Source organism: Eptatretus burgeri, chromosome 5 (assembly GCF_056783735.1).
Source record: "Eptatretus burgeri isolate ZD-2024b chromosome 5, Ebu_testis_v1, whole genome shotgun sequence".
NCBI classification, from domain to species: domain Eukaryota; kingdom Metazoa; phylum Chordata; class Myxini; order Myxiniformes; family Myxinidae; genus Eptatretus; species Eptatretus burgeri.
Window position 1 is genome coordinate 78,237,607 of NC_140965.1, and position 17,500 is coordinate 78,255,106.

A 17,500-nucleotide genomic window follows, 5' to 3' on the forward strand; every position below is an offset into this window, starting at 1 on the left:
CAAAGAATTATGCATCTCAAGTTGAAAACCATAATGTTTACTTGTTATTTTGAGTGGATGTTTTATCTTTCATAAGTTACGAATATGCAAATGATGTCTATTCATGAATTTTATATTTTGAACATATAACAGGCAAAAAAAATTAAAATATCATGGAGATAGAAAAATAGAGAAAAAGTCATGTGAGAAGAATTTGAAATCCCCAGCGGTTGCGAAAAATGTCGAGGGAAGGGGGGGGGCTCCCAGCCCCTCCCCACCCCCCATCCAGTGCAGTTAGAGTTAAAAGACCTGTAACTTTGTTCGCAAGACAGAACTGAATAAAAGAAGAAAAAAAATTAAGTACTTATTTAAAAATTATTATGGCACTCTTAAAAACAAAAACTACTGGGTTGGGTTAGGGATGGGTTAGAGATGGGTAAGGGATGGGTAAGGGTTGGGGTTGGGTTAGGGTTCAGTTATGGATGGGTTATGGATGGGTTAGAGATGGATTGGGGTTTTTAATGTGAGGGTGCGGATTGAGGTTTTGAATGTGAAGGTTAGGGGTTTGAATATCAGGGTTCAGGATGGGGTTTGAATATCAGTGTTTGGGATGGGTTAAAGTTGGATTGGGGGTTTTGAATGTGAAGGTTAGGGTTTGAATGTCAGGGTTCGGGATGGGGTAAAGTTGGATTGGGGGTTTTGAGTGTGAGGGTTAGGGTTGGGGTTTTGAATGTGAAGGTTAGGGTTTGAATGTCATGGTTGGGGATGGGTTAGGGGTGGGGTTTGAATGTCATGGGTTAGGGATGGGGTTTGAATATCAGGGTAAGGGAAGGGTTAAGGATGGGGTTTGAATGTCAGGGTAAGGGAAGGGTTAGGGATGGGGTTTGAATGTCAGTGTTAGGGATGGGTTTGAATATCAGGGTAAGGGAAGGGTTAGGGATGGGGTTTGAATGTCAGGGTAAAGGAAGGGTTTGGGATGGGGTTTGAATGTCAGTGTTAGGGATGGGGTTTGAATATCAGGGTAAGGGAAGGGTTAGGGATGGGGTTTGAATGTCAGTGTTAGGGATGGGGTTTGAATGTCAGGGTAAGGGAAGGGTTAGGGATGGGGTTTGAATGTCAGTGTTAGGGATGGGGTTTGAATATCAGGGTCAGGGATGGGTTAGGGATGGGGTTTGAATATCAGGGTAAGGGAAGGGTTAGGGATGGGGTTTGAATGTCAGGGTAAGGGAAGGGTTAGGGATGGGGTTTGAATATCAGGCTAAGGGAAGGGTTAGGGATGGGGTTTGAATGTCAGTGTTAGGGATGGATTAGGGATGGGGTTTGAATATCAGGGTAACGGAAGGGTTAGGCATGGGGTTTGAATGCCAGGATAAGGGAAGGGTTAGGGTTGGGGTTTGAATGTCAGTGTTAGGGATGGGTTAGGGATGGGTTAGGGATGGGGTTTGAATGTCATGGTAAGGGAAGGGTTAGGGATGGAGTTTGAATGTCAGTGTTAGGGATGGGTTAGGGATGGGGTTTGAATGTCAGGGTAAGGGAAGGGTTAGGGATGGGGTTTGAATGTCAGTGTTAGGGATGGTTAGGGATGGGGTTTGAATATCAGGGTAAGGGAAGGGTTAGGGATGGGGTTTGAACGTCAGTGTTCGGGATGGGGTTGAAATGTGAGGGATAGGGTTGAGTTCGTGTTAGGGTTGGGTTTCAGTTATAATAACCTTTATTCCAGCATATGACCCCTGTTGTATTATCCCGCGCTTGGTCCTCAAGTGCTCACAGCAGTGTATTCACCCTCTCTCTTTCCTCCCTCTTCTCCCTTTCCTTTTTCTCTCTCTCCCCTCTTTCATTTTCCTCACTTTCCTTTTTTCTCTTCCTCATCTTCCTCTTTAACTTCTTCCTCCTCAACAACAATCCTTACACTTCTTGAAACAGTTTCATCCCACAGAATATCAAACATATATTTATCTTCATTTCGAGATATTCTTGCATCCATAATTTTTTTTTTCATCACAGGAAACAACAAGATTTGTTCTGAATTTCCAAAAGTTTTCTATATTTTATCACTTTTAAGAACTCGATTTTACCTCCACCACCGAAGATGAAGGTGGTTATGTTTTCAACCCTCCTGTTTGTTTGTCTGTTACTTGCAAAATCGAAGATTCTTCAAGTATATTGGTTAGTCGATTTTGTTATTCTGTCTGTCTGTTTATCTGTCTATCTGTCTGTCTGTCTGGCTGTTTGTCGCCTACAGGTCACAATTTTAAAGCGATCTTCACGAAACTTCACCACATGATAGAGTTTGTCATAAGGAAGAAGCCGATTGTTTTTAGGTCAAAAGGTCAAAATAGGCCAAAGGTCAACAACTGAGATGAGATTTCTAAAATCCTCAATTTTCATCTGATTGACTTAAAATTTGAAGAGGATTTATATTTCAGGTCACTGAATTCAACCACTAAATATTTTTGAGGTCCACATTGGCCAAAAGGGCAACATAGGCCCAAGGTCAACAACTAAGGCGTTATTTCTAAAATCCTCAGTTTTTATCTCAGTGACTTGAAATTTGAACAGAATTTTCAGATCAGTTCAATGAATTCAACCACCAATTATTTTCGAGGTTTAATACCACCAACCACCAAAATTCAATAATTCAACCACCAAAAAAAAACTTTATTTTTGAGGCATATAGGCCAAAAGGACAACATAAGCCAACCTTCCAAAATTGTCAATTTTCATCCAATTGACTTGAAATCTGAAGAGGAGTTGCATATTTGGTGAATGAATTCAACCACCAATTATTTTAGAAGTCAAATATGTTCTATTGATTTTGCAAGTATCGTGCTCCGCATGAAGTCATCTTCTTGTTTGTCTGTCTGTTGCCTGCAGGTCACAATTCTAAACCGATTGTCATGAAACTTTACCGAGTTGTAGAGGTAGTCTCAACTGAGAAGCGTATTGATTTTGAGGTCAAAGGTCAAAGGTCATCTTGAGGTCAAATTTCTGAAATCGCCATTTTTCATCCGATTGACTTGAAATTTGAACAGCATTTGCACATTACATCACTGAATTGGGGAACCAACTATGTTTGAGGTCACAAGGTCAAAGGTCAACTTGAGGTCAAACTTCTAAAATCATCAAATTTTATTTGAAAAATTGTCACTTTTCATCCTATTAACTTGAAAGTTGATTTGCATAGTGCATGCAGCATTTGCATAGTGCATCACTGAATTGTGAGAGCAACAATTTTTGAGGCCAAAAGGTCAAAGTTCAACTGAAGGTCAAACTTCTAAAATCATCACTTTCAATCTGAAAAAATAATCAATATCCGATTGACCTGAACTTTGATTAATATTGTGAATTTTAATCTTAATAAAATGGACAAATTGATGTATCCATGGCAATCTTTGGAGAGGGAGGTGGATTTTGCAAGTATCGTGCTCTGCACGACATCTTTTTCTTGTTTATTTGTTTGTCTGTTTGTTCCCAGAAAGCCTTCTCAGAAGAGTGGAGGCTGTTATAGCAGCAAAGGGTGGGGGTTGGGGGGGGGACCAACTCCATATTAATGTCCATGATTTTGGAATGAGATGTTGGACGAGCAGGTGTCCACATACTTTTGGCCATGTAGCGTATGTTCTTCCCATCGGTGTTCAGAAGCACCAAAACCAGATAGGGCCTTATTCTTCATTGCACAGTCCACGAGCCACTGGCGGCCCCTGATGGCCCTAAGTGCAGCCCCGACACATGGCCGATTATTATACACAAATGTGAAAAACCCCATCATAATCCACTATAAATGCTATCAAATTGACCAAATAGTTTCAAATGAGTGTTCCAACGCAAAGCATAAAAGTAACATCACTACATCAGTAGTTAGCAGTATGCAAACAATTATGCTTGCAGCTCAGTAATCACAACAAAAAAGGGTACGTGGAGGCAGGGCCTAAGAGAAGCCATTTTGGAGTCCCACAGGCGGTGTGGCAGCTCTCATATTGATGTCTTATCGGCAAAAGTGGCCCCCTTCTAAAAAATAGTGAAGATCAGTGAGATAGGGTGACTCCCTCCAACTCTTTTTTTTTTGTACAGATGCCCCGGCCTTCTCTCAGGTACTTTCCCAAGTATTTTCGATTTATTTTAGAAGCTTTGTGAGCCATTTCAGGTAACAATCATGATTGTACATGCATGATCAAAGTTCACATGCCCCGAACATCACTGCTTCTTGGGGTTTCTGCGCTTGCGCACCAAGCATTCTGGGGTGGATTATGATATTTCGAAAGACCCGTATTACCAACCGCAATGGGCTCAACAGTTTCTCTGTGAGCCAACGATGTTAGGCTGACTCTGGCTATACACCCTGACAGCTGAAGTGACACTTAGCAAGGTTTGGTCCAGCATCATTGGCTACCTTGGTTACAACCTGTGCTCAAACTGTAGACAACAGAGAAAACAGATTGTCATTCCAATGGTGTGACTCACCATGTATTAATTGCATTTTGGAAGGGATGAGATTTGTTTCGATGAACCATTGTCAAAGTCATATCTTTGAACCATCTGAGGCATACCCAGCCAACCTAAATGTGTTACTTGAGCCTTCATCAAATGGGAAGCTTTTGAAAAAGACCAACAAACACAAAAATATCTCAAATGATAAATACAAGTAAAAGAAAGTCTCCTCCTCCTTCATATGCTGCACAAGGCTGAAGGTAGATTCATTGGCTGAGGGCACAGCTGTGCCACTGATTCAATGCCCCTATTACCAGTACACTGGTACTTATTTCACCGACCTCAGAAGGATGACAGGCTGAGTCAACCCTACCTGGTGTTCATTCAACAGCAGACAAGGGTTCAAACTCAGGAACCTAAAGTCTCAAGCCAGCCACCCTAACCGCTAAGCCAACACCAGGCATAAAGGAAAGCCAAAGAGGTTGGAATAAAAGTTAAACATTACCAAATGTAAAACAAATCGACATCAGTTTGCGTAAATCCGGGTTTGGGAAGTTGACCAGTTGTAAAATGTCTGCTGCTTTATGTAAGACCTTGGTTTATATAATGTATGTAACTGAAGGTTACAGGTTTAACCTCTAGCCAGTCAACATGGTGGGATTTTAAGTTGGCAAACAATTTTTTTTTTGTTTAATCACTGCAAAGGCGAGAGTACGCAGATAGTAGACATTACATATTAAGGTTGACTATATCATCTCAGACAGCATGGTCATTGTTGATGAAAAGGTATAAAGTACTTGTATCTCATATACAACTATCTTACACAATATAACTACTTGTTATAATGAAGGAAAACAAAAACAGAGGGATTCCAGAATGTCATAGAGTGTTTGTGGGGATGTAACGGGTAACACCACCACTTCAATCTGAGCTCGCCCTTTTGAAGTTGTGCAAAAGGAAGTCTGCAGCAAGGAGAGAGAATACTCTCTCTAACCATCTTGAGTAATTATTCAGTTTGGCATGCAATGCCAGGAGATTCTGTGGTTATCCAGCCAGAGGGCAGTGCATTTATAACAAAGATCACCAATGTTGAAGGTAAGGGTTAGAAAGACAAGTTTAGAACTATGGGGATAGGATCATGCCCTCAACTCATGGGAGGTCTAATGATGGAAAATAATTAGATTGCATTGAGAAATGAAAGGACAATATGGACATTGGTACAGTGCTCCTCCTTGTGGTAAACTAGTGTGTTATGAGATGGGGCTCTGCCACATTCCTCCATACAGTAATGTTGCACGTCTATATTTAGAGAGAAATCAAACTCTGCCACACATTTCAAGCAAGGCTTTCCAATAATCTTCATTGAAATTTCACTGCAACAGTACTATTATGGACCTAGAATGTTGGAGCAAGTGACTTGATGTTTGCTGAAGTTGTTTTGACAACATTTTGCTTCATGTTGATTGAACAATTGTCTTTTGCAATTCAGATTATTGGAGCCGTTTTTGTGCATATGTACTGTTCTTGTCCATGTCATCCATCACAGCGGGCAAAAAGTACTATGTATTGCTCTCCTTTGCACGCACGCACACTACATTCTCACAAAATTTTGCAGTGAAATTTAAAATGACCCATCAAGACCCCTCATGAACTGAATTATATCCACAGATTAGAGAATTACTCCAAGGGTTTCTTTTTATTATTAACGGATATTTCAGATGTGTTGCAGGTCTTTGATTAAACTTCTCTCATTGTAAAGCATTACACCTGTAACCATTTTGTATAATCACAGTTCATTTTCTAACTCCTTCCTTCTTTCACTTTTCTTGATCGTTTCATCAGCAGATGCAAGGATTATTTTTCAATGACATCTCACTTTAAAAATCTGCAGTGAACATCACGACTGAACATAGTTAACAGAATGGATTTTATGAGTTAGGAATTTGTTACCTCCACCACCGAAGGTGGAAGGAGGTTATGTTTTCACCCCTCTCTGTTTGTTACTTGCAAAAATGGAAGATTTTTCAAGTACATTGGTTGGTTGCGTGTGTTATTCTTTCTGTTTGGCTGTTTGTTTATATGTCAATCACCTACAGGTCACAATTTAAAACTGATCTTCATGAAACTTCACCACATGGTAGAGTTTGTCAGAAGCAAGAAGCCTATCGATTTTGAAGTCAAAAGGTCAACATAGGCAAAAGGGCAAACATCTTAGGTCAAACTTCTAAAGTCCTCAATTTTCATCTGATTGACTTGAAATTTGAAGAGGATTTGCATATCAGGTCACTGAATTCAACTAGCCAATTATTTTTGAGATCAACATGGACCAAAAGGTCAACATAGGCCAGAATTCTAAAATCGTCAATTTTCATCCTATTGACGAAATTTGAAGAGGTCATCTCGTCAGTGAATTCAACCATCAATTATTTTAAGGTCAAATTTGTTGTTGGCATTTCACAAGTATCGTGCTCTGCACGACATCTTCTTGTTTTTTGTTTGTCTGTGAGCAAGATACTTAAAAAGTTATGGACGGATTCAGACGAAACTTGGTGGACAAGTTGGGTGTGTGACAAGGACGAATTTGTTAGATTTTCGTGAATAGACAAGGACGAACAGATCCAGATACTAGAATTTTCAATTTTTAAATTGATTCTTCATAAATGAGAGATGGGGACAAAAGCGATATATAGCATGATATTTCAAAAAGTTGTGGATGGGTTATGACAAAACTTGGTGGATGAGTTGAGTAGGTGACAAGAACAAGGTGATTAGATTTGGGTTGAGGTCCAGATGTGGCTTATCAGTGGGATCCAAGACATAAACTGTTCAGCCTGGTGGAGGAATGTGCTCTACTGAGTGCCGTTTTAGTTTGTTCTTGATCCCACTGAACAAATTTCGTTCAAACATTCACTGGGTTCGTTTTACACTTTTAGGTTTGCTGTTCTTAATGCCTGTAGGTGAACGACTATGACGCTTGTAAATGTACAACTACATTCACATATTAAACTTGTAAAATAATGTCATTGGATGTTATTGGCTATTAGATTCGAAGAAAGTAATTCAGTTTCAAAGAAATAGACGAAATAATTTCTATGTGATATACTACCAAACTCATTTTCTACTTTTGTTCCATTTTTTTTTAAACCTTACAAACATCCTATCTTTATGCAAAACGATCCACAAATTTAAAAAAAACAGACACATCTGATAAACTTTGTGCCAGTTAAGTGGTTATGGTTATGTTGTTGGGGTACAGGTATGGCTTAACATCATTGTGACAATGTTTGAATATTTTCACCTGTAGGCTGCTGATGTTGTCATCGGCCGGTGACAGGGCTGCAGGCTGGACATCAAGCACGTTGTATGTCCTAAATAGGCTTTTCAGCTGCTCCTTATTTTTATCAATCATTGCTATGACCCTTGGAGAATAAAATTGACAGAATTCATGTAATTAGCATGATTGGTATACAAAAGGACACATCTGTTTTGTGAAAAGCAAATGTTCATCAGTGCCATTTTGTCCTTTATGTCCTCATGGAGTGAAACAATCACGAAGAGCTGTTGATGTTGGCCATAAGCAAAAAGAGATTGTTTACCGGCTGACATCCATAATGCGATTGGTATCTCTGTTCACAACATGGATGAGCATATCCGTCTGTGCAAAGTTGACACGTCCATTGGAATCCACATGAAACTGAAGCGGCAAGGGATGGCAGGAAAGGAGGAGAGAATATGTATACAATATCAGATAATACAATGGATTATCAAAACATTTTTTAAAATTACGTTACTGTCTATTATTAGGTAAATAATAATATTACAATGTCACTTGCAACTAAAACCATCGTTTATACCAAGTACATGGCTTTGCTTTTAGACTGAAATATTGCGGTTAGGAAACGAAGTCTAATTTTTCCAGAGGAAATAATGGCAAATGAGCTCCCACATAATGAAGGTTAACATAACTAGGGGTTATAAAGGTATTTAACCCCTTCATTAAGTGGGGGATACCAGTAATAATAATGATAATAATAATAATCACAATAATAATAAAAGCTGACTGTACAACTAAATTCTTTTGATCCTCGCTTCTTCCATCGGTGGAACCACCTTCTGGAGGCTATTCTTTCCAACTCTTTGCTCCAGGGTTTCAGACAGTCATCGAAACCCCATCTCATGTCATCCCCATCTCACCCACAATCTTTATAACCCCCATTAAGCCTTCCTACCCAGCCCCATTACTTGCAGGTTGCAGTTTTTCATTCCCTCCTCTTTTCCTGTTCATTCTTGCTTGTTGTGCCCAAGAGTTACCCCACTGCCCCCTGCCAATTCATATTCTCCATCACCTTGCTCTTCCATGAGCCTCGATATTGTAAAGAAGAAAAATGTTTCAAAAAAAAAAAAAACAGTAAATGCTAATTCAGATGAAGCTGTGGTGAAAAACGGCAGTTTGAAAAGAAAATTAGACAAGTTGAGGTACATTCAAAGTATATTGCCCCCATGCCAACTAAATAAATAAATAACAAATCCTCCATCGCACGACATTGCTGGGGCGCCTTCGGCACCCAGCGATGCCACCATGCAGCACATGGAGGCGGCATGGGGAGGGAGCAGTGTACAATAATTGATTGATTAATTGATTAATTGATTAATTGCACATTTAAAATAAATAAATAGTAATCGTAAAATAATTAATTTCTTAATCAATTGACTAATAGCATAACAAAATCACTACTGTTTCATCTGAATCTGTAACTTTTTGAAAATTAATGTAATTCATCAAAAAATGAAAAATAGGACCACTTGTCCTGAAGCTCACCTAGTCCAGGAGCAACAGTCACTCAAACCAATGGCAGACCCTCTTAGACCTTGAATATTTTAATGCCGTGAACAAACTTTGTTTGTGTAATTTAAACGAAATTGTTTGTGCAGTTTTGGAGCAGAGAGCAAATACCTATTTTGGGGGGTTTAACCCCCCTCCCATAGACCCCTTAATGAGTGCAGATTTTAATGCAGTTGATACACTTTGGTACATTATGGGTGATAAAGTTTGTGGTCAAGTTTCATCAAAATCGTGTGTAATTTTGGAGAAGAGAGCAAATACCTATTTTTTGATGCGATCAATACACCTTCGTTTGGCATCACATATGAAGCTTGTGGGCAAGTTTCATCAAAATTGTGTGTTTGGTTCAAGCGATAATGACTGAAGCGTTTAAGGACTGACTGACTGACTCACTCACTCACTCACCTATGGACACTGCTCGATTGCATAAGCTCACCCGACTAAAGTCCAGGAGAGCTAACAATTAATCGATTACATGATTAATCAACAAATCAAAAATTCCATTTTTATAGCCAAATCACTTGTTCACTGTCATGTCCAACTAACAGCTTCCGAGCTCAAAACACGCCGGAAATATTGCCCAGATGAGAAAGAAAATAAATAAGTAATAAATATATCAATAATAATTAAGTAATATTAACCAATTGATTGATTCATCAAAAAATAAAAAACAGTTTTTGCCAAAGCACATCTTCACTTTTGTCCCCAAATCTCAGCTTCCTAGCTCAAAGGATGGCTGAGATATCACCCGGTAAAAACTGAGTGCTCCCTTCCTTCAGTGCCCAGCGACGACGTCACGCATCGCCTGGATATGGAATGGGGAAGGAGCGGTGGACAAAAACAGGTAAACTGATAGCACAAGTTAACGAGGTGTTGGGTCCAGATTTCCTTGTATTTTGAAATAATGCAATTCATAATAGTGAACAACAAACACAACCAGAGAACACAGAAGGTTTGTCCCATCACAATTGCTCTACCAACCTGCACATCATCCGTGTTCACAATGGCACCAGTTATATTGGAGAGTAAGCGTGTTAGTTCATCTTGGAAATCTCGTACCCGCTCAGGAGTCTCGTTTACCACAATGCGAACACGCTGGTCCTATTGTTGGAGAAGGACACAACATATAAACAACTGGGATCTGCTCAATGCACCGGTAAATGTGCTTTGCTCATCGAAAGGTGTTCATTATCGTCTATGACTAACCCTTGCATTTTTTGGAATATTGAGGATGGAGACACTGGTGAGTGAGAAAAACCAACCGAATGCAATAATGAGCTGAAATTGAGAAATGACAATTTTTTGTACACACAGACGAGGCTCATGGAATAGCTAGAATTAGTACACTGAACAGATCAGGACACTAAAGGACAAAAGGAACAGTTAAAAGAAGGGGGGAAACACCAACAGCAGAGCTGAACGCCAAGATAGAGGCAGACATGGACAAACAATGGGTGTGGGAGGAATGAGGGGCAGGAGAGGATGCATAGGGTGGATGAGATGGATACAGAAGGAAACTCTCAGGAGGGAAAACGAAATTTGGAAGGTGGGGGGATTGTGGTGGGGTGGGGGTGGGGGGTTAACGAGGGTTGAAAAGATCATGGGTTTGGATCTGAGATGGTGGTGAACGCTGTTTTGAAGACCTGGAGGGAATAGTGAGACTGAAGATAATGTGGAAGTTGGTTCCACAGGTGGGAGAAAAGAGGACTGTAAATGAGTGGAGGTGAGCAGTTATCCTTGATTTAGGTAGTTTAACCAGAAGGGGGTTGATGATGGTGGACAATGTGTGAATTGCACAGAAACCTGGGGGGGAGGGGGGGACGACAAAGCATGGAAAGAGCAGAGTGTGCAAAACCAGAAAGGAAGCAGTAGAAGACAGAGAGACAACCAACCTGTCTGCAATGACGTTGTGATAGACCCTTAGACTCAGCTTCATTTTGGGAGATTCCAATAATCTTGAAGGCCTTGGTTTCCTCAGAGTCAAGCTGAGTCAAGGCAGGGGAGCCAGCCCAAAGGAGAGAGCTGTACTCTATCAAGCAGTGAATGAAGGCCTTGTAGGTGGATAGGAGTTCATGTGTGCCATGTAAGGACTTTGTACGATGAAGGATACACAGTCGGAGGCTAGCTTTGGAGGCCAACTTTGAAATGTGGTTTGTCCAAGAAAGATCATGGCTGATAATAAGACCTCGGAGTTTGAATGACTGAACTTCCTCAAGAGGACTGTTAAGAAAGTAGATGGGAGGGTTTTCCAGATGGTCCTTTGGAAGAGTGTGATATTTGTCTGGAATGAAAGACATATTCCAAATGTTTGACCATCTTGTGATTTTCTCAAGGTCTGAAGAGACAAAAGAGGCTGCAGCCTTCCTTTTTGAAGGAGGGATGTCATGGCAGATGGTGGAGTCATCAGCAAATAGATAGAGGATTTTCCAGAGTCAGAGAGATCATTTATGAACATCAGGAATGGGACTGGGCCCAAAATACTGCCTTGGGGCACTCCAGCCTTGATAGGGAGAGGAGATGAAAGGATTCCATTGAGTGCAACCCGTTGGCTACGAGAGTAGAGGAAGTCAGTACCCCATGCATGGAGTTGGCCTTGGATGCAATAGGCAGATAGTTTGAAGACTTATGCAGGATGCCAGACTGTATCAAAGACATGAGATATGTCCAGAGAGACAGCTCTGATCTGACTGACATTGAGGGCTTCCATCCATTGTTGGGTGAGTACAAGCAGCATGTCCAAGGTAGAGTGACCAAGTCTGAAACCTATTTGTTGATCTGAGATGAGATTATTGGAGAAAAAGGAAGGATTGCATATCAACTCAATGATGGATTCCCTGACCTTGCTGAGGATTGGAAATAAGCTAATAGGTCTGCAGCTAAGGGGATCCATTTTTGCACGTTTTTTTTTTTTTAGCTTATTTTGGAACATAGTTCAGGTGAGTTATTAGCATCGCTTGGTGTCCGTCGGTCAGTGAATCAGGATGTAAACACTTGGATCTTCTCCGAAACTACACACATGATTTAAATGAAACTTGACCGCAACTTTCATCACCAGTGATGTACTTAAGTTTGTTCACGGCATAAAAAAAAAAATCAGGGTCAAAGGGGATTTAACGGGGCAGGAGGGAGGGGTGGGGGTTAAAGTGGGTCCAGGTAAAGTGCGTCCAGGTTTGAACCCCCCAAATAGGTATTTGCTTTCTTCACTGAAACTATGCACATAATTTCAATGACATTTCACTGAAACCTTCATTACCCATGATGTCTTAAAGTTTTTTCACAACACGAAAAAAATCAGGGTCTCGGGGATTTATGGGGCGGGGGGGGGCAGAGGAGGGCAGTCAAAGTGGGTCCAAGTTTTCCACCCCAAAAGAGAGAGTGGTTCACGAGTCAGTAAGTGACCACTATATTCGTTATGGGTGTCTGTCTGTCTGTCTGTCTGTCTGCTCCAAGCATAGCTCCGTGGGTTTTGATCCGATCTTGATAAAATTAGGGTGCGAGGTTTGTATCATGATCTAGTTGTGTTTTCCAGAGAATGGGCGTCCTGCGCCCATTGTGGGCGGAGCCACGCCCCAAAAACATGTGTTTTTAGGGGGTAGCTGGTTTCAAATTACATATTCTCCGAGGGGGTTTGTCGAATCTGGCAGGGGTTTCGGTATTTGGTTAGCCCGATGGCACCTGCATAGCCCCACGGAGCTTGATTTTTCATTTTCGTCCCAAGGTCAAGGTCACAAGGTCACAAACTTAGAAAATGTCAAAAAAATCAATAAATTGGGCATCGAGCTCCGAGGGTTTTCAACTATTTCGAATGAAAGTTGGTATGCAAGTAGTGCTCTTCGAGTACTACAACTTTCATCATTTACGTTTTTCCCGATTCCCACCAGTTTGCCCGTGGCATCCCCTCGAAGGTCAAAAAATAAAAAAAGACGAACCGTGTCCATTGCTCGTGAACCATCGCCGTCTCCAGACTTGTGTTTACTTTCTTCTCCGAAACTACACACACAATTTTGATGAAACGTGACCACAACCTTCGTCACCCGTGATGTACGAAAGATTTTTTTACATAATGCAGTGATGTTGGTGGATTTCTAAGGAGATGGAAGATGACCCAGTGCAAATGACAGGGTGAAAAGGGCAGAGAGAGGATGGGAAAGAGCAGCAGAGCAGGATTTTAGGACACATGAGCTGAGGCCGTCCGGCCCAGTTGCAAAGTCAGAGTCGAGGGTTGAAAAAAACCTTCTCCACTTTTTCAGGCGCAAAAGACACACAGAGTCCAGGAGCAGTTGGGTTCAACAGGGAAGGTTGGGTACCAAGAGTGAGGGATTGAGGACACAAGATTTGGGAGCAAACACAGAATTGAGGCATTCAGCCTTCTCACGAGCAGAGTCGGCTGTTATGCCATTTGAAGAAGGGGAAGGGATGGAAGGGGAGCATACACCAGAGACAGATTTGACAAGGCACCACCAGGTTTTGGAGAAGGAAGATAAGTTTGAAAGTTCATTTTTGAGGTTGGACAGATGTTGTTTTCTGGCTCTCCTAAGAGTGGACACACACTTGTTGCAGACTTTTTGGAATGATCTGTGATTGCCTTCGATAAAATGCATGGAAGTACATAGTATGTGCATGGAAGGAGGTTGGGACATTATGGCAGTGGTGGATTGAGAGAAATAAAATTGAGAAAAGAAACATGACCTGGAAGAGAGTTAGGAAAAGAGAGAGTAATGTCGTAGGGAGGAATAAAGATTGAGGAGGTAGGGAGAGGTGAAGGAAAGGAGGTTGGTATGGAGCGCTGGAAGAGGAGGAAAAGAAAGAGGAACACATGTGGAAGATGTGGGAGGAGGGTTAAACATTCTGCCATTCTATTAGTATATAAAATATCGACAGCAAAATAGCAAGTGGTGCTATGCTTCCTCAAAAAAAAGCCATTATAGACATTGTGAAAACAGATGGGTCACTGACTGTGGATGAGTGGGGTAAAACAACATTAAACCGTATTTTCAAATCAGGCACTGCGTGCTTTTGAGAAAGGAGTGCAATTTTTTCCATTTAAAAGAATCATCAATAAACAAACATTTGGTGAGATTTCAAGAAAATAACTTGCTCCATGATGCTGTGCTCCACACATAATGATTACAATTAGAGTATCACAGAATCAAAGCCATAAGCACCAGCCTTTGTTGTGGGATTGCCTGTGCTTCTACTGGTCTGGCTCCCCTACAAGTAAGCTAACCACAAAAAAAGAGGATATTTGTGGTATTAGGAAATGCATGAATATGAATGAATGCACAATGAGCCGGAACTGACGAGGCGGAACCGAGAGTGATGTCAGCAGGTTGTCAAGTGTGGAGCACGAGATGTGATTAAAGGCTGACGAGCGAGAGTGAAGGATCCTTCGTGTGGGCTGTCATTGCTTATACACAACAATATTGTAAGAGGCTCTGACCTGGCGCAGGATGTAAACCCCCACAGTTGCGGTTGCATTGTGACCAGCTGGATCAGAAGCCAGAACAGTTAGCAGAAAGTATCCAGGACTGTAGGCCGTGAAAAGGTCGTACGTACGTAGGATACCATTATGTTCACCTGTAACAACCAAGTGTGCCAATTAATATCCGATGACTAAGTTACCATAAAATGCTAAGAATGTGTGTCTCCTTGCAACAACCTACAACTTTATTTATTTCTGGTGTTCTGTTCAAAGGCAGGTTAAGTGCTGCCAAAGCAGCCCAATGGCACTAATTACACTGGGAGGTTTCCATTTGTCTTCTCAGTGGGAGTCACGGCAGGAATATGGAATTTAGCCAATGTGCTGGCAATATCTTGCCAACACTTTGCGAAAGCCACCTTTGACATCCACCAATGAATGATGGCAGATGGGACGTCCAGTTTAACGTCCATCGGAGAAATGATGCACAAATTGATGTATCACCCTGCATGCAAAATACCACTGTAACAGATTTTAGCTGGGTTGGGATTCAAACCCAAGTTAGACAGCTCAAAGGCAAGTGTGCAAACTTCTAAGCTATCCTTCCAGTCCGAACAAGCGACAACTAACTTCTAGCCACCAATACGTGGATTTTACTAGCTACGTAAACTTCAAGGGAAGCTATATGAGAAATAGTCCTTTTTCATTGTAAGCGAGGATCCATATACATTTCAGACAATCTAATGTACAATTTAATGTATGATTCCAGTTGTTTCTCGAGTCAAATTAACTTTTGCGTAGAGTGCAACAATGGCATTTTGTCAACATTGGTCCATCGTAGTTTTCCTGAGCAACTTTGCAAGATATGCTATGAAACTACTAACACTATTAAATGTCGTTCTCCAGCATTTGGTCCCATGCCTGATGGTCAAATTAAGGCACTTTTTTTTTTTTTTTAAACAAGCTACTGCAAAAATCACAGTGAATAGGCACATGACACTATTGCATGCCACATTCTGCTCTCGAATACCAAATCCACCACTGTCTTGTGGTTCAGGTTTTGTACCAAAAGGCAAGGGGTTTAAAAGGGTAAAGGCAGCAATCCTTCTTAAAGGAGGTGGCCTTTGCATTCGTTAACCAGTGGGTCAGCATTGGGCAAGGTGTACTACCCCATTTTAGTCACCGGATCAGGGTCATGTGAAGCAGCTGGTGGAAACCCATGCAGGCAGCTGGCACACAATGTCAGTAATGGCTGCATAGCCTTGATGCAAGATAGAGGATTCTCTTATGGAGAACAATGGCTACGATCACCTGTTCAGTATAGACACTGCCGAGAAGAAGGCAATGGCAAACCATTTACTGCACATACCAAGAAAACGTTCATGATCAGAAATCCAAGAGATAAAGCTATGGTGCCAGATGATGAGCCCACCAGGTTTGAAAGTACCCAAAAATAGCTACTGGGGAAAAGCAAAATGTTTTGATGAGTAGGACTGACCGTTATGATGGGACTGGATCAAATCTGCAAGAAACCCCAGTCTCAGGTCGCCATAACTGAAAGTCGAATTCTGAGGTTCTTAAACATTCACAAACTTAGATCACGGAATACAAGATCTATGAATCAGGGAAACTTTGTGAAGGCCACAGTGGGATCTTAGTAAAAGTTAAATGTAACAAGAGCAAGAATTGCTTTGCAATACACGTCCCCTACTGGTCCCAGTGAATGTTCGTATATTTGGGCGGTGAATAATGGTGCGTTCGGTGACGAAAATAATTAAAATAATTAAAATAACCCAAGGTACATACACGAAGCAAAAACATGTGTATGGCTTATGTGCATATATAATTCAGTACATTGTGGATATATACTTGGTATCAATCCAATTGCACTAGGTCATGGACTAACACCTAGGCCTAAGGCCAGTTTTCCAGCCAGTGGGTGAAAAGCAGTGGGGTGGAGGCAGGCCAGCTGAACACTGACCAATATGTGATATTTTCTAAGTCTATAAAGGGCATAACTGTGAAAAAATGGAGAAACACCCTGGAACTCATGGTATTAAAGCCATGTACCAAGTTTTAGTTACCTATGTTAAAGGCTATGGGGAAAAAGTTGGAAATACCACAGGTGGGACGGACGGACAGACAGACGGTTGGAAGGATGGATGGTTGGACCTCCATGCATGTGAGAGATATGATTGCAAACGCGCGCACGCGCGCGCGCACACACACACACACACACACACACACACACACACACACACACACACACACACACACACACACACACACACACACACACACACACACACACACACGAAAATTGAGACCAAATCTATAAGCCCCCGTTTCAAACCAAGTCCAACGGCGGTTAATGAGCTAACAAATAGCCTAAATATTGTCAGATTCAGTTTCCTCAACATCAAGTCACCCAAAATGTCTTAAAATAAAAATTAATCTTTCAAAACAATATTTCTCAAATTTCCTCCTGGCAATCCAGAGTTGCTTATCTCTGTGCGAAGTTTACTGCATTTTTTGTGACATCATACTTTGAAGTCAAACGTCTTTATTTAACCTCGCAGAGGGATGACAGTTAACACATTTATCTCTTCTTGCCGAAAATATAATAATTTGTCCCTTTCATGTTTGATCGAAGGATGTTTTTTTCGCTTTCTTTTAAAGCAGTGTGCAGGATTGGACGACTTGCTGACATTTTTTCAGTGTTTTTTTTTAAAGGCTTGAAAGCACTGAAATTGTCTTTTTCTTTATTATCAGTTATGGTTAATATACAAGTTTTCCATCTCTATTACTAAGAACGTAATGTTTGATGACTC

The 17,500-nt window shown here is 41.1% G+C and overlaps 1 protein-coding gene across 1 annotated transcript in view; it reads right to left on the reverse strand.

Moving 5' to 3' along the window:
- Positions 1-17,500, reverse strand: part of CDH23 (cadherin related 23) — a 683,120-nt gene that overhangs the window by 28,085 nt on the left and 637,535 nt on the right. Inside the window, exons 61-64 of the mRNA XM_085883587.1 lie at positions 14,691-14,827; positions 10,232-10,351; positions 8,004-8,101; positions 7,706-7,826 (exon numbers count right to left, since the gene is read on the reverse strand). Coding sequence (XP_085739713.1) covers positions 7,706-7,826; positions 8,004-8,101; positions 10,232-10,351; positions 14,691-14,827 — 476 coding nt within the window. The remainder of the gene's footprint in view (positions 1-7,705; positions 7,827-8,003; positions 8,102-10,231; positions 10,352-14,690; positions 14,828-17,500) is intronic.